The 18,339-nt window shown below is 41.9% G+C and overlaps 1 protein-coding gene across 2 annotated transcripts in view; it reads left to right on the forward strand.

The window, feature by feature from the left end:
* The first annotated feature begins 11,750 nt into the window (after positions 1–11,750).
* LOC142784704 (uncharacterized) overlaps positions 11,751–18,339 on the forward strand; it is a 60,868-nt gene continuing 54,279 nt past the window's right edge. Inside the window, exons 1-3 of one of the 2 annotated variants that reach the window (XM_075883204.1) lie at positions 11,751–12,029; positions 12,631–12,715; positions 17,366–17,545. In XM_075883204.1, the coding sequence (XP_075739319.1) occupies positions 12,698–12,715; positions 17,366–17,545 (198 nt within the window). In that variant the 5' untranslated portion in view covers positions 11,751–12,029; positions 12,631–12,697. The remainder of the gene's footprint in view (positions 12,030–12,630; positions 12,716–17,365; positions 17,546–18,339) is intronic. The other variant, XM_075883205.1, reaches the window with a different exon arrangement.

Consider the following 18,339-nt stretch of genomic DNA (forward strand, 5'->3'; position numbering starts at 1 on the left):
CGAGTTTCATTTCAAAAAGGCACAGGGTATTTCAAGTAGTGCAAACAACTAAAAAACAGTTTGTGTAAAGCACAGGACATATGCACAAACAAATATTGCTGTGTGCTGCATCGAAGTTTAAACGGGCTGGCACTCCCTTACCTCCTATTTCCTAGCACCTCTCTGCCAGAGGAGGACATGACACTGCAATTTATAGAAAGGCATAAAGCTACTCTGAAAAGGTCTAACTGCTTTGCCTCATACTGCCATCACCTGATCTTTTGGAGATAAGGTAAGGTTTCATGAAAAACAGGTAGCCTTGCATCAGTCATTCCCTAATACGTACCTCCTTCAAAAATCCAAAACATCCCCGGGATGTCCTGAAATGATGCAAATATTCTTGTCCTGTATGGTGTGCCACAAGACTGGCTGATATATCTGAGTCCATTAAATGCAGTTAAAATATGTAGATCTTTGTAAGGACATTATAAATACTGCCTAGAACAGTGTAACAGTGAAATACAGATTTAATGAGTAAACTGCAAATCAAGAGCAATAATAATAATAATAATAATAATATTAATAATAAATGAATATATTACTAACATGATTATATTAGTATTGTGGGGTTTCCACATACAAAGTAACTAATTTTCGAGGATTAAAAGGGAGTGCACAGGAAGGCAATGAGGTATATTTATAACAAATTCAATCTAACAAATTCTCTTACTGTGTTGCAAACGAAAGCTGGTCTATTAACACTACAAGGTATGCCAAAAATAGCAAAACTAAAGATTTTGTTTCAATTAATTCATAGTGACATAAACATCGACACGTCAAAAGTAATTTTTTTCTGTCATTTTAAGTTAACACATTACAGGCACTCACAAACACATAATAAATACACTTTTAAATCAAGTTGCTATGAATATTCATACTTCCCCCAAACCATAAAAGAATGCAAACCAAATAAGTCCTTTTGGTACTGATGCCTCATCTTTCACTGTGTCCTTAGATATGGTACAAGCATCGCGCATAACCGAGAGAAGAGAAAACAAAGAAAGGAAGGCAGTATTTGTAGAACAGTATAATAGACAGCGCTTTCTTAAGAATTACATAGAAACTGCAGTTGGATAAAGATAACTAGATGGCGCTGTACCCCTACTCTCAGATTGGCTGCATGGGGGGCTGTGCCTGGATATGCATAGAACGAGCGGATTTCTCAGTCTCCTTTATAGTCACCATACGAAGTGGATCGTTGGTGGGGTATGAACGAAGCAGAGTGGCGGGCACAATAAAGACGCTTGCGCTTGGCTCCTTTGGCACGCGTCTCATCGGTGTTACCCATGCGTCATCTGCATTCTCGAACGCGATTGAACGCATAGACGCACGCATGGACGGACGCTTTACCCCACTCATCATCAATCACTCCATGAATATGCTGTAATTTTTTTAATTTTCTTTTTTTTCTTCTGGAACTTAAAACATTTATCATTATTTTTCCTCATTTTAACTTGCACATATGCTGTAATACCACAACTATTATTATATTCTAACAAAGCTTATTCAGCAGCTAAGTACCTCTATATCACTCTACATTTCATACAACATTATGCAGTATAGATTCAAAACTACGCTTCAAAGTTAGACTCCACTTATTTACTCATAAATTGTGCCATTCTCAAGATGGAGTGATTCACAAACTGAAATATTTTAGAATTTTTTAACACATTTGACAAGGTCAGTCATAAACATTTACTTTAAAATTAAGTCATCTGGACCTTGGCATTACCGAACAATGTTTAGTACTTTGAATGCTTCGCATGAAATTGAACTCACTTTGTGCTCAGCTAAGCCCAGCTTATTTCTCATTTCAACTGCCAATGCCCCTTCCTTGCTATCATCTAAATTTCGTCATGATTTGCTGATAATAGTGTTGTCATTTGTGAAATTACTACCAGAAACTATTTGTACCTCATGTTATAGATATATTGCTAAAAAAATAGGGTGGAATTAATCTGAAACTCCCGCACTAACTTTAAAGTTAGTGCGGGATAAATACCATATTCTTTCGTCACGATCATAAAAATGCACGTGGCGGAGGCATACTCATCACCACTAAAAAAGAACTATTATGCTCTCTAATCAACACATCTTCACAACTAGAATCATTATGGGTAATATGCCGCGCCCCTCCCGAAGCAATAATACTTGGCGTATGCTATTGGCCCCCTCGAACTGACCCAGACTTCCCCCGCAAGCTTAACGAAATCTCATCTCAGGTAACTAATAAACACCCTAATGCACGTGTTCTGCTTTATGGTGATTTTAACTTTCCCTCCATTAATTGGCTCAATGAGGTTTCACCAACCTCGGGAAATACTGAAGCAAGAGAATTCGTCGATGCTTGCCTCAACTTTAATCTCATCCAACAGGTAACTGAACTAACGCGCGTCACTAGTGAATCCTCAAACATTTTAGACCTGGTACTAACAAATAGCCCCGAAAGCTTAAAATCTATTGCATACTTACGTGAAGTCAGCGATCACAAAGTCATTCATACTATATTTAACTTCACCCCAAAAATACGCTTCATTTTCCGCAAAACGATTCACTTGTATGATAAGGGTAATTATGAATTAATTAATCGTGAATTACGAGATTTCTTACCATACTTCGAACTCAATCTCGCTTCCTGTTCTCTCAATGACTGCTGGCTAATGCTTAAAGACAAGATAACTGACATGACTAATAAATTCATCCCCACAGTGAGCTTTACTGCCAATAAAAATAAACCATGGTTTTCCAAAAGTTTGAAAACACTTGAAAATAAAAAAAAGCCCCTCTTCCGAGCTGCGAAGTTTAATGGTAATGCGTGCGCATGGGGCACGTTCTATGCTGTGGAAGATGCTTATTATGCTGAAATTAGAAAAGCGAAACGGACATTCTATCACAATGATTTATCTAAAATTCTGAAATCTAACCCTAAAATTCTGGGAAATCATAAGCCCGCAACTAACGTGAGACATCACGCTTACAAACGATAAAAATGAAGACGTAAGCGACACTGTGTGTGCCAATATCTTTAACACCGCGTTCTCATCAGTATTCACTAAAGAAGCCAACGTACCATTTCTTACGCCACCTACTATAACATTACCAGTGATGGCCCCTGTTGTGTTATCCGTTAGTGACATTTCATCACTCATTGACAAATTAAAACTTTCATCATCAGCTGGCATAGACAATATTAACTCTAAATTGTTAAAAAATACTAAGGAAATTATTGCAGTGTACTTTTCAATGATGTTCTCATTTTCACTCGAAACAGGAATTTTACCAGACGACTGGAAGGAGGGGAAGGTCATTCAAGTCCACAAATCAGGTAACAGACAGTCCCCCCTAAATTATTGACCCATCTCTCTAACAAGCGTCCTCTGCAAAATCATGGAACATATCATATATTCACACATCATGAACTTTCTTGACACCAACAATTTTTTTCATTCTTCCCAGCACGGATTTCGTAAATCATTATCCTGTGAATCCCAACTTGCTTTATTTATTCATGATATACACTCTTCTCTCGACTGTCACTTTCAGACCAATGCAATCTTTCTCGACTTCGCGAAAGCCTTTGATAAGGTACCGCACAAACGCCTACTGTTAAAACTTTCCCAGCTGAACCTGCACCTCAACATTCTTGCATGGACCACACAATTTCTTACTAACCGCTCTCAGTTCGTCTCGATTAAAAATACCCGTTCTAGCTCCCTCCCAGTAACATTCGGCGTCCCCCAAGGATTTGTATTCGCACCCCTCTTGTTCCTAATATATATTAATGATCTTCCTGTTCATGTATCTTCTCATATCCGTTTATTTGCCGACGACTGTGTCATCTATCGCACAGTTACTAACGTTTCTGATCAAACTACACTCCAACAGGATCTGGATCTCGTGCAACAGTGGTGTGATCTTTAGTTAATGAAGCTTAACCCCACTAAATGCAAACTTGCCTCATCTCAACGCCAGCGTAATCCTTTATCATTCTCATACCTAATCTATAATTCTGCTATCAAACAAGTTCAGTCATAAATACCTAGGCGTCACCTTAACATCTGACCTTTCCTGGAACACTCACATAAACAACATCATATCATCCGCGAACAGACCCCTCGGTTTCCTAAAGCGTCATTTGCGTCACGCACCACTAGACATAAAACTTCTGGCTTACAAATCGCTCATCAGACCTAAACTAGAATATGCAGCGCCCATCTGAAGCCTGCACCACATATACCTAATAAACGAAATAGAATCTGTACAAAATCGTGCCACTAGGTTCATTCACTCTTCGTATTCATACGACATAAGCATATCATCCCTAAAACGTGACATTGATATTGATAATCTTTCTGTACGTCATCGCATCACCAGCCTCTGTTCGTTTCACAAGTTTCATCATCCTTACAGCACCTTACATCAACCCACCAACGCGCATATCTCACCGCACAACCCATCCTTATTCAATCGCATGAGCACGCGCTCGCACTACTACTTTTGCTGCCTTATTTTTTCTTCGCACAGCAGTGGACTCTAATGGCCTTCCCCGTGACATTGCAGCCATCAAGTGTTCATCAACGTTTGCGCAAAACATAAACACATATTGTTTGTCAGAAGACCACTCTCTGTAACCTCCATTTGTTAACCCACCCCTTATGTAATACCCCCTCACCAGGGTCTTTAAGATAATAAAGTGAAGTGAAGTGAAAGTTAGCAGTGCTAACCACATGCTTGGCTTGTGCCAGAAATGTCGCACCACTCCTTCCTTTCTTAATGTTAACGTACAATCAAACCAAAACATGTGCACGCATGTGCCTTTAACACATTTTGTAAACAGATTTGTCCAATGATTATGAACAAGCCTTACCAATGCCTTTTGGCCTGTTTGACACTTCAGGGCCTTCGATGCACTGTGAGGGCACAAGAAAACTTGTGGGTCTTAAAAGTGACTTGTTTCAAGACTTTGCAATATGATGGTTGATTGAAAGTGATAAAATACTGAAGTTGATAAATGAGTTAGTTATGGTGTCTTGTATAATGATATGCATACTCTGTGAAAAAGAAGCAAGCATGCAAATTACTAAATTCATAATGAAAACATAATGACATCAGTGCAAGATAGGTTGTTGTGGTAACTCACCTGCAGTTTGATCGTAATTATGGAATATGAATGTTTAACTATCTTGAGTTTTAATGAACTGGCATTTAGTTTGTGAATAACAGTATGCTAAAGAGCATGTACATATTCTTGTTTGGTTGTACAACAACAGCGTTAGGAAATATTTTTAAAGAATGAGTGGTAAAAAATTTGTGGCACAAGCCAAGAACACTATTAGCATTGCTCATTTTGTAGCCAGCCTGGACATTCGAGAATAATTTAACAGACATCTGCCCAGCCAAGTATTTAAAATTACCGAGGATGTTTCAAGGGACGACTACATAATAATTGCACCTGCATGCATGAGCTCGTGTCTCTCAAGTTTCATGCATGTGCTTCGTCATGGCAGAGCACGGTGCAAATACACCCAATGGTTGTCGGCCACTGTTTGGTACACAAGTTGTGCAGCAAAACGAATTTGAAATAAAATTTAATACAAAATGTTTCATTGCTATTTCCCAGTTGATGTATTATTTCCATTGCAATATAAAACAAGTACATCAAATACTGGCTGTATCTCCCTTTGCAGCTACGATAAGGACTCCTAGAAATCTTAAAAGTAGGAATCGAGTATCTGGCAAAAACATCAAGCCCTTAAAATCTACAGAAGTGTTAAGAAAGGGTAAGTGACAATTGTATAGGTAGCAAAATCACTTTCCTAGAGCGAAGCAGCCAGCTGCACTAGATAAGCTGTCATGTTTAATGCGTATAACCTGCCAGGGATAAAATTTATTATACTTTTACACATTTTCTCTTTATTTCAGTGCACTTAACATTTTAAATTTTATTAAACTAGTAAAAAATGTTTAGTTCTACAAATAATGGCGACTGAATCAAATAGAACAGTATTCAACTCGGTATGTGAAATCGTAGAATATTTTGCACACCCTTCGAATTTGGCAGTTGCAGAATTTCCTTGGGACACATACTTCTCCATATGGGCTTTACATGTTTTCTAGAGAAAGCTTCTGGGCCATCATTGTGAAATAATTTTTTTAATTAAGCCATCATAGCAAGTGTTATACTTGTACTTCATTTGTTTTTTGCAAAGCAGTTGTAGGGTTCACATATCTCTATTTTCAAGAAATATGAAGTGAATGAATGAAAGTATAGTTAGGCAGCTAACTGAATGATATAATGACCCGTATGGACTATGACCACTGGAAGGGTGGAGCGTGTGTTGTTACACGTGGACTTAGAGGCTGTTAAGGGTAGACAGACAAATATGGCTGATTGTGTGTAAGTATTAGGGCATGTCAGTTCAGATTAAATACCAGACAAAGATTACAGGCAGCAGTCCTGATAGATGTGAACTGTTGGAAGCAGTTCAAGCTGGAAAAGAAGTGGTGTATTTAATTGTGACACATTTGTTGAAACTTTGAAAACCAGGAAAATTTCTCGAGCAGGCAATGTTAAGTGATGTTTTTGATGACTGTGACATTGCACACTGTCACTCTGCACATGTGTCTGTTTCCTTATGTATTTTCTACCAAAGCCACAAACAAAGATAGATGGCAGTTAACTCGCGTCCTGTTTCCTGTCTTATGCAAGTGTCATTCTGCATTTTATTACCTTAGAAGTACTTGTTGCTGGGCAGGTTGGTATAACATTATTAGGGAAAATTCTAGACGAAGCGAATGTGTGGTGCAGTGTAAATATTTTCTGTAGTTCAGCTGCGACCGATGCTCTTTTTCTGTGCTTTTTCATTTTTCCAGTGGTGCTTAGGCATCTATAATTTTCCCCCTTAGCTTAATTACCTCCCTCAAGCTATGCATCATCTTGCCCATTAACAACCATTGTTAAACTATTGTATGTGGCATTGTTGATGCAAAATGACCTTAGAGTATATGCTAAAGCTCCTGCAGAATCACCGGCTGAATGTGACAACCAGTTCACCATTTATAGGACCCGAAGTATTGACATTTTCAATATGTCTGTTTGCAAAGTGCTTCATTGAAGTCATGCAAGCTTAAAATATGGTGCTCCCACAGAGAGATGTTTCTTCCTGTGCTGCGACCAATGGGAAAAATATGTAGACAATAATGAAAAGAGATCACAACTAGGCTTAGCTGTGTGATGTCTGCCTCAATAAAAATGTAATAAATTAATGCAAGTGTGTTCATATTATCATGGTGTTGCCAGTTTATTACTACATTTGATATGAATTTCTGTTTGCTCCACAATGGTGTTCCTAAGGGTGTACACAGTCTTACCTCTGAGACAGCATTGCCAGAACTAAATTGACTGTCACAACCTTGAACAGGTGTGCAACAAGCATGCGCCAGTGCAGAGAACACAAGAGAAGTGGTCACTGCTTGCATGTTCAAGGTCGTATGCACGTACACCGGACTATGATTTTGCAGTGTCTTACATTTTGAGTGGAGTATACATCGTGATGGCGGGAGCCATCTCTGTGGTCACCAGCTAGACTGTCACAATGTGCATATTGTTGCTTCAGACAACTGTTTAGGACAAAAAAAGGGCACCGTAGAAAAAAATATTTTTAGGCTAATGTAAGGGCTTGTGGTGAGGAGACTCTCAAAAGGTATATGGTGTGTCATCTTGCAATAGAGAAGCAACATTTATACCTAGTTTATGTTAGTAGGAGTCTGCTAAACATTGGCCATACAAGCTTGTGGCTAGAGAAGGATGATGTCCAGGAGATGCCCTCCTGAAATGTTAACTTGCACCGTCCTCCCTTGCCCTTCTTGGTGCACTGGAATTTTCGCCCTATAGGTACTAAATCCTTCAGTGGGTACTCTTGGAGGACTTCTGAATAAGCTCACTCTTACCACCTGCTTTACCCAAGGGCAAATCCTACTGTTGGAACTTGTTTGCTTGGCAGAAATTTTTAACAGGAAAAGAAGCTTCACTCGTTACACAAATAAAGCTACAGCATTGCAAGATTACTATGATGTTATGTACACAGACCTCCCACATATAACTCACTAAAATCTCACCACTTACCTCTATGGTGAGCCTGATTATGCCTTAAGAGAGCATGTAAGTTTCTTGATCCTATACTTTTTAATTAGTACATGGACCTTGGAAAAACAAGATCATCACGTGCAGTCCGTAAAACCAGTGCTTATGAACTGCAATGATGCCATCGAAAGCATCAGCGAAAGTAAATTCACCCTGCTGGAAAGCAAATTCTGTATGAAGCCTGTAAATGTACTGTTAACAAAGTCTTCTCGACAACTTCATTATGTCTATTTCTGCAATTTGCATAATACTGTTTCATACATACCTTGCTGTTCACCCTATAATTATTGACCTCTGAGTGTTACTCAAGTGACCATGCTCATTTAACATACCTGCAAGCCTCAGTGCTAACCTAATGAAATTGGAGACTTTAATAAAGTAATGCTCTCTAATGCTCACCCCTTCAAAAAAAGTTTTTAGCATCCCCTGAAAACCCTTTCTTTAAAAATTTGATCATCAGAGATGCGATGTATCTTCACACCTGATGACAGACATTTGTCCAATTACAGCCACATTATAACAAAAAGCAGCCTTTGTAAGATGCGTGAACACGTGCCATCATCTCAGGTCAACATGTTTCCTGAAACCAGCTTGCTGTTAGTTATGCGACAGAATGGTTTTCATAAATCATTTTCTTGCTAAGCTTAACTTGCCCCATGAGAAACTGCGTATTTAATTTTAGACCATTCTTGGGGAGCTATTTTTCTTGATAACTAAAGAAAGCCCGATAAAGTGAAGCATGAGCTTTTAAAAGGAAATTTTCTAAACATGCACAATCGTCTCCAATACCTAGCCTGAGTATATATTTCACTAATAATGATCATTTTCATTTTCGAGCACATATCTGATGGCACAAAATCTGGAGTACTAAGGAGTCTTCACAGGTATTTTTCACTTCGTTATTAGGGGCCATGCAACAATTTTAAATTATTCATGCAATATACTAGAAGTTTACTGCAGTGTGAATCACTTGCCACAATTAAAAAAAATAATTATGGGGGAACATATGGACTCTTTACAAATGTTGAAGTTGGTGCTGATGCCGTCTGTCGCATGACCAGTAATGAGACAAAGCACGGCGCATCGCATTAGGCCTAATAGCAGTGCTACGCTTGCATTTCACACACACACGCGCGCGTGCGTTATGTATGCTTTGCTGCAATACACTGCAAGTACTTCACCCCATGACACTGCTGTATTGCGGCAATGTTAACTTTTAAAAAGACCTTTAGGGGTTAGCAATTTAAGCTCGACAATGCTCCCAGCAATGAAATTTCTATATTATTCCATTGTTTTTTTTTTCATTTTTATACACTTGTTTAAACTAGTGTTACCAGCGGTCCCGAATTTCGCTGGACTGTCCAAGACTTTGCCCGCGCTGTCCCAGTCGGGGCAGTTGTCCCCGATTTTTTCCGGACCGTTCAGTAAACGAGAAAAAAAAAAGAAACGTTGTGTGTTATCAAAGGCACGCCAAATAACGTGCGTCCAACTGATTACACAGACAAAGAAATGTTGCTGTGGATAGCTGCAAGGAACTTCAAACACTTCAGCTGAACTTTCACGTCAACTTTTACTAGAGCATTCTACAGCGAGAGGAAGTGTCACGAAAAGCACATGGCAAAATTTAGTGCCACATCAAGAGATCGACGCAAGAGAAGAAATAACGAATTTGTTTGGAAGGCACCGCAACAAAGAAAACTAATTTCCTCACCCACACACAACTACCTTCACTGTTGGTTACCCCAATCTAAACACACACTGCTAAGCAAAGAAATTGCCATCATCTGCGACTGCTTAATAAAGCCACTCGGACAAGAACGTTCTCTAATTCCAACTTGTGCATTCCGTATCTATCTCGCGCACTTACGCAAGAACAAGCTTCAACGAAAGCGTTGGCACAAGCATATACTTCCTCCCAAGTGACACCAGCTGTTTGATCGGTCCTCAAGCAACACGCATGCACCTACCCATAGCCTCCTATATTTTTTTGTGCCCGCGCATTAGCGCTAAATACATACGCGCCATCCGTCCCTTATAGTTTTGGCGCTCGCCGCCAGATGCCGCACCGATCCCATAATAACAGCAGACGACGCGGCCTATGCACGCTTGCGTTTATGCGAAGTTCAGAAAAAGTGGGCGGAGAAACTTCACGAGCACAACCTCCAAAAGTTTTTTATGATGTCCCGGGGTCGAGCACTTGAGTTTGTCACGTTTCTGTAGTATTTGCGCGGCGTTGTCAACGGCAGCCTTCAGTGGCTGATTCATCTTTCTCGCTCTTGCGAGGAAAACTTCCGCGTAATTCTTTAGAGAATTTAGAACCATTACGAGCTCAATTGACGGATACAGGAGTACACCTGGGTGGATATCTCCACATTCAATCAGAACATGCTCCGCCGTTTCCTTATCTTTCCCGCAGCATGTGCATTGTTCTTCTTCTTTACTGAATCTTGCTTTATAACTACGCGTTCTAAGGCAACCCGATCTCGCTTCAAACAGTAAAGCGCTTCCCCTTGAATTATCGTAAAATGCCTCCCTCCTTATTTCATTTTTGCCCTTTCGGTAGTTACTCAAAGCCGGTTTTTTCTCCATAGCTGCCATCCATTCTCTCGTTTTGCGCCTCGGCGCTCCGCCAGGAGCGCTCGCATCCCATAATAGCTCGGGGGACGGCGCTGAGGGACCGACCGCTCGGGCACAAAGTTATAGAGGAGGCTATGACCTACCATACATCCGCGTAGTACATGCATCAGACCAACATTCACAAATCGCGTTCCAAAGGCCTTTATTATATGCTTGTTATCATTGCTTGTAGATTTGGTGGCAAACACTTCGGGCTGGTAGGTGTTCTGTGCTTCGGGCGAATGACGTCAACTACTCGATAAGCACGGATGAGAAGCTCCTGAACACGGCGACACCACAGGAATTAACAAAAGCGGCAGCGACTTGCGTATGAATCATTTTCTAACAACAGAAAGCGACCACGACCCCACGGGCAGAGGCGGTTCTCGCCATTTCAAACAGATTACAGTCCAATCCCACACCAACATCGGAGAAAAAAACATCACGACTAGAATACAATGAACCCGCCACAGACTGTGTGTCACAAGCTAGTGAGGAACTCTACCTAAACCACAGAATAAAGATCGCCCAAATCGCCTGAAAAATGTTTTCTAACACACCGATTCTAACGCCATTTATTCATACACTTTAAGTCAAGTCAAGCCGGTTTTAAGCGGCTATTGGGTGAACCGAACGCTTTTGCCTCGAAACGGTTCGTGCCACCGCTTCCTCCGTGTGCCACCGGGTGAACCAAAACACTTCCCACAAAATTCTTTCTGGAAGAAGAACCTCTTGAATTTTTAGTTTCGGTTTCCGTGCCGCCGGCGCCGCCGCCGCCGATGAAAATTGGCCGCGCGCCGCCGCCGATGAATTAACCGGCGTGCGCCGACAACGCCGCCGCCGCCGCCGACTCTGAACGACCCTGACGCCGCCGCCGGTCGAAATCACCTCGGCGGCCTCGGCGCACACCTCTACTCGTGGGCCACAGCAACCTTTATTTCTCTATGGCCACAGCGCGCGTGCGCGCTGCAAAAACGGAAGTGTGGTCGCCGGAAGTATCGCTGTTCGAACGAAATTTAAATCAGCCGCTAGCTTCCGCCGAGAGCCGTGGTGCCTCAAAAGTGACTAGGCAGCCCACAAACTCCTCATTCTCGTTTTGGTGCTTCAGCATTCGATTATGTTGTTGCGTCGCTCCTTGGGCCAATGAAACGAAAAAGCGAGCTCAAGTGGTAGTGTATAGGTGTTCTGTGGCGAGCAGTGAGCGACCACTTTGCAGCGGCTACGGTGCAAGGTTTGTCAGCTTTCTGTTTTCTCTTAGTTCATTGTTTTTTCACCAATTGATTGATAGATTGATTGATATGTGGGGTTTGACGTCCCAAAACCACCACATGATTATAAGAGACACCGTAGTTGATGGCTGCGGAAATTTTGACCACCTGGGCTTCTTTAACGTGCGCCCAAATCTGAGCACACGGGCCTAGAGCATTTCCGCCTCCATCGGAAATGCAGCCGCCGCAGCCGGCATTCGGTCCCGTGACCTGCGGTGCTTTTTCACCAATTGGCAAGCGTTTTTCTGCGTGCGAAACCGCTCTCATTAGACATTGCTCGGAGTATGATGCCCCACAAAATTATCTTTGCCGGCCAAAGCCGAGTACGTACAGCAAAGCCCGTCTTTGCTGTACGTACTCGGCTCTCCAGAGCGGAGAGAGGGACTAGTTGGGCTAGATCACTTCGTACTGCGGAGAGAGTGCTCCACGAAGTGCTCTGCGACACTGAGTCCCTGTCGAGCTCGAAGAAGTGACCTCAACAATCTCGTAGCTCACTCAGCCGCTGTACTTAGTAACCTTGCCTGTGCTCACTGGTGCTTCTTTTCTTGGCGTTTGTTGGCGCAGTGGTCCGGCTGTACTCGGACCATTTCGGGCTTGCAGCTGACCGTGGTCGCGACTTGATCTGCCAGTGATGCCGAGGACACACCAGGTGAGCTGCTTGAAAATTCCAACTTTTCTTGCAGGGTTGTGGTAAGCATCGCCGGTTGAACCTCATGGCGAAATGTTTGCATAATAGGGGTTTGTTTTGTTTTCGTTTTTCTAACACAACGTGAGAAATTGAGTCAGTATACGATTTCAACTGTGCTACTCATTTGACATTAGTATGCAAAGCATGCAGCACATTAGAGCACCGAATGTGAGAGTGGAACAAAATTTGCTTTAGGAAATATGGCATCATACGAAGAATTTGTAATGACCATTACGTAAACATGAAATAGATATATTCCCATTCAACGTGAACTTGGTTTACAGCGCAACACTGGAAACACAGACGCAAGGAAGCAAGCAGGCAAAAGAGAAAGACTCCAGAGCCCTCTACTATGCCGTCTCATAATCACATGGTGGTTTTCGGAAGTTAAACCCGACATATCAATCAATCGCGAAAGAAAACGCAGCATTTTGCACTAACGAGCTCATACCAGTGCCGTCCTGTCTTTTCTTTTTCTTTTTTCTCTTTTGCTCCTTCCTTGTGTCTGTGTTTCTGATGTTGCTCTGTACACCAAGTTCATATGATTCCCAGCCAACTGGCCCAACTTGTCTTGCCAAGATCATCATCATCATCATCAGCCTGACTACGTCCACTGCAGGACAAAGGCCTCTCCCATGTTCCGCCAGTTAACCCAGTCCTGTGCTTGCTGCTGCCAATTTATACCCGCAAACTTCTTAATCTCATCTGCCCACCTAACCTTCTGTCTCCCCCTAACCCGCTTCCCTTCTCTGGGAATCCAGTCAGTTACCCTTAATGACCAGCGGTTATCCTGTCTACGCGCTACATGCCCTGCCCATGTCCATTTCTTCTTCTTGATTTCAGCTATGATATCCTTAATCCCCGTTTGTTCCCTAATCCACTCTGCTCTCTTCTTGTCTCTTAAGGTTACACCTACCATTTTTCTTTCCATTGCTCGCTGCGTCGTCCTCAATTTAAGCTGAACCCTCTTTGTAAGTCTCCAGGTTTCTGCTCCGTAGCTAAGTACCGGCAAGATACAGCTGTTATATACCTTCCTCTTGAGGGATAGTGGCAATCTACCTGTCATAATTTGAGAGTGCTTGCCGAATGTGCTCCACCCCATTCTTATTCTTCTAGTTACTTCAATCTCGTGGTTCGGCTCTGCGGTTATTACCTGCCCTAAGTAGACAGTCTTTTACAACTTCAAGTGCACTAGTACCTATCTCAAAGTGCTGCTCCTTGCCGAGGTTGTTGTACATTACTTTCGTTTTCTGCAGATTGATTTTAAGACCCATCTTTCTGCTCTCCTTGTCTAACTCCGTAATCATGAGTTGCAATTCGTCCCCCGAGTTACTCAGCAATGCAATGTCATCGGCGAAGCGCAGGTTACTAAGGTATTCTCCATTGACTCTTATCCCTAACTGTTCCCATTCTAGGCTTCTGAAAACCTCCTGTAAGCATGCGGTAAACAGCATTGGGGAAATTGTGTCCCCCTGCCTTACACCCTTCTTGATTTGTATTCTGTTGCTTTCTTTATGAAGCACTATGGTAGCAGTTGATCTCCTGTAGATTTCTTCCAGAATGTTTATATATACTTCATCTACGCCCTGATTCCGCAGTGGTTGCATGACGGATGATATTTCTACTGAATCAAACGCCTTCTCGTAATCTATGAAGGCTATGTATAGTGGTTGGTTATACTCTGAGCATTTCTCTATGACCTGATTGATAGTATGAATGTGGTCAATTGTTGAGTAGCCTGTTCGAAATCCTGCTTGTTCCTTTGGTTGATTGAACTCTAATGTTTTCTTTACTCTGTTAGCAATTACCTTTGTAAATAGCTTGTATACTACAGAGAGCAAGCTGATCGGCCTGTAATTCTTCAAGTCCTTGTCATCTCCTTTCTTATGTATTAAGATGATGTTAGCGTTCTTCCAAGACTCTGGTACTCTTCCCGTCAGGAGACACCTCGTAAACAGGGTGGCTAGTTTTTCTAACACAATCTCTCCTCCATCTTTCAGCAGATCTGATGTTACCTGATCCTCACCAGCAGCTTTGCCCCTTTGCATGCTCCCCAAAGCTTTTCTGACTTCTTCTATCATTACTGGTGGGGTGTAATATGGGTTACTGCTAGTTCTTATAGTATTAAGGTCGTGGTTGTCTCGGCTACTGTACAGATCTCTGTAAAACTCCTCCGCTATTTTAGCTATCCTATCCATATTGGTAGTTATTTTGCCTTCTTTGTCCCTTAGTGCATACATCCGACTTTTGCCTATCCCAAGTTTCCTCTTCAATGCTTTGACACTTCCTCCGTTTTTCAGAGCGTGTTCAATTTTCTCCATGTTATACCTTCTTACATCGCATACCTTACGTCTATTAATCAACTTCGAAGCCAATCAATCAGCTAGCACTGAGAGGGAAAGTACAGGAATTCAGAGTGTCGCTGCAGAACAGGTACTCGGCTCTTAGTGAGGAAACCAACCTTAGCGTAGATACAATGAATGATAATCTGACGAGTATCATTACGGAGTGTGCAGTGGAAGTTGGAGGCAGGGTAGTTAGACAGGACACTGGCAAGCTTTCCCAGGAAACGAAGAACCCAATTAGAAAGCGTCAAATCATGAAGGTGTCAAGTACAACAGACAAAATAGAACTGGCAGAGCTTTCGAAGTCTTACCAAGATATGTCCCTAAATGGACTGATTTTCTGTAGCTGGTCTATCCTTGCTTATATGTTGCTGTGTTGCTTATTGTTCTGTGTATTCTGTCTGTGTACTTTCTTCTTAAGTATTAACATTCTTAAATGCATCTTGAGATGCGCAACATTACTGCCTCCACGGTAAATCAGTTCTGCGAAAGCTCACAAGGCCGAAAGAGGCTCATTCTAGGCTAAAATGAATTTTGAAAACACCAAAGCTGCTTAAGCCTGTCATAAAAGCTTTGGACGGCACAAAAAGCTATCGTCCTCGTTAACCATTGTGACTCATCCAAAGATAAATACCGTGGATGCACGTTTCAACTTTGCTGAAGCATCTGTGCAGAGTGCTTCAGCGGTGCGTACGAGAGAATAACTAGGGAACTGGAAAGGCAGCAGCCACTGTGTGGAAACATCTCCCCCCCCCCCCCCCGAAGTGGTTGAAGCCCTGAGCGAACAACGACATGCCCATAGATTTATGGGAGATGCAAACACTGTATTTCAGTGAGAGTTTCTGTCCCTGGAGCTAGGGCATCCGTTTTGTGTCTGTGACTCACTGTGGTTTAACTCGCTCAAGCCTCTCTTCGTAAAGAAGCAGCCGGCAACACATAGCCTTGCAACTACCTTCAAGGAAGCAGATCAAACTTAAAAATCAGCCAGATTCACTGTTTCAGGCCTTGTATGACTTAGCGGTAGCTTTGCCACTTTTTTACACTTCAAACTTTTATTTTTCTGATGGTGGTCATCGTAGCTTCATGCTGCGACTGGTAGGTCACAATCTTATTCTTTCTGGTTGAAATGTTTTGATGAACTTTCAACAGGGCAACTTCTGTACTCTGCCACCTGAGCCTTGGTTTAATTGAAAAGTCCTGCTTGAGATGGTTTAAATACCCACGGAAAAAATCTAGTGGAAAAAAGCCTTTGTACTCGGCTGTGATTGGGGACAAGATTCTTGAAGTCAAGTTTAACAAATGTTCAGCCTGAGGATTTCACGTAGCACCGATGTTAGCATGTTGATCCATTAGGCTTGCCTCTCACGACGCCAAATGTATGTGATGTATTAATGTAGTTTACTAGCAGCTTTGCAAGTTGAGAGCCCTGCAATACCGAAATTCATTCAATTAGGTCCGCTAAACATAGTTGCACATCTTTTATTTTCCACCCTGTATTCTGAGGTAATGTTCCTGCGGCTGGTTTGTTATTTGTCGATAAATCAACCCTCATTGACGAGCCACCGAGACAACCTTGTGACTTGCGCAGACTTTCACTGCGGTCTAAGAAGCTTAATACATTAAATTTGTTTAAGTCGCTATTGGTGCTAAATTCATAACTGGCCATCGTAAATACTCTGTACAGTGTGGAAAAAAGGCTTCAAGGACGCTAGAGCTTCCTATTTTCAAGTGGAACAAGAGAGATAGCATGATCAGTCTCTCTTTGCATATTCTCCTCATTGGCCTTGGCTTTCCTTCTCATTTTACGCCACAGTTGTTGCTACTAGAAAAGGAACATATGTGTCCTTAACATTGGCTGTAAATCGTGAAATCGCAAACACATTTAAGAAATTTCTGTGGGCTTTTGTAGGTTCAAGCTTGACTGCTGACTCGAAAAGTGGCGGGATGGTAGCTTGGCCGCGGCCGCTGCATTTCTGATGGAGGCGAAATTGTTTGAGGCTTGTGTACTTAGATTTAGGTGCAGTTTAATGAAACACAGGTGGTCGAAATTTGCGGAGCCTTCCACTACGACACCCCTCATAATCGTATAGTATAATACTCTATGCACTTCTAGCTGATTTATGTTCATTGTCATTAAGGACTGCTATAACGAGTGTCTAGCCACTCCGGGTTGGACCAGACACCCTCGGTTCTGAACTGATTCACCGCCTTCTGAGCGCACGTTCCTTAACATTATGGACATGCCATGCCCTCTGAATCGCTGCAGGCTCCCCAAGGTGCTGCTGCCTCCAGCTCTGCTTCAAAGACTGCCGACTACCAGCACAGCCCCGCACATCGTGGTCGCCTGGCAAACGAGCCAGTTAATTTGTACGTCGCTTCAGCATGGCCACTGCCGAATGGCTCACCTCATGGCCTGGAAGACTCTGAAAAAGACAGGCTAGGTCATGTAAGTAAACACAGTTTGCACTTACAGCTTCTGTTCAGGTACTATCAGTTGGCTTTGCTTTATGAGGTTTCTCATGTCTGCATCTGCTAGTTGGCAGTGTGGACATGAGGGCTTAGTTCGTTTCTCTATTCATGAAGTCAAAGTTTTTCCTAAGGGAAACTCTTTAGTTTGTTTTAAGTTCCAATAAGTGCGTAAAAAACTTTCAGGCAGTAGAATTAGTGGCATTTCAGAATTCTCGTATAGATTGGTTGAGAGAAGTTTCTACTGGGGGAGTATGTGAATGTGCATAAGCTGCTAAGCTAAAGAGTAATGCCCAAGATCCAGGTTATTGAGGGGTTCTTTTAATGGCAAGTTAGTTATTGGTGATGTCTGTGATCCTACAAACCAAATGGGTGTCCAATATGATGATCGTTTGAGTTTTTTTTTATCCCACACAATACGTTTGAATGAACTAGCGGGAGTTTTCCTTTATGATGTTCAATACTCTAATATTTGTGGTGCATTAAATTTTCTCTGCTTAGAACTGCAGTATATTCATTTTGTTTGTAGCATCTTTTTATTGTCCACTCTGCTGCATTCTAATAAAATCTGTATCTTGAGTTTTGTATTTATCATTAACCTTTCTTTGTTCAGTGGGCTTTAATTCTCTGACTGTGTGCTACTATATTATGGGAACAATGCACATAAATCTCTCATTTCCATGCAAAGCAGTTCTCCTTGGTGTAAATGACAGGTTATTTTTAGGCTTGTGCGAATATTCAAATGCTTCGAATATTTGAACGTATAGTAGAGTA

This window comes from Rhipicephalus microplus, unplaced genomic scaffold (assembly GCF_043290135.1).
Source record: "Rhipicephalus microplus isolate Deutch F79 unplaced genomic scaffold, USDA_Rmic scaffold_15, whole genome shotgun sequence".
NCBI classification, from domain to species: Eukaryota; Metazoa; Arthropoda; class Arachnida; order Ixodida; family Ixodidae; genus Rhipicephalus; species Rhipicephalus microplus.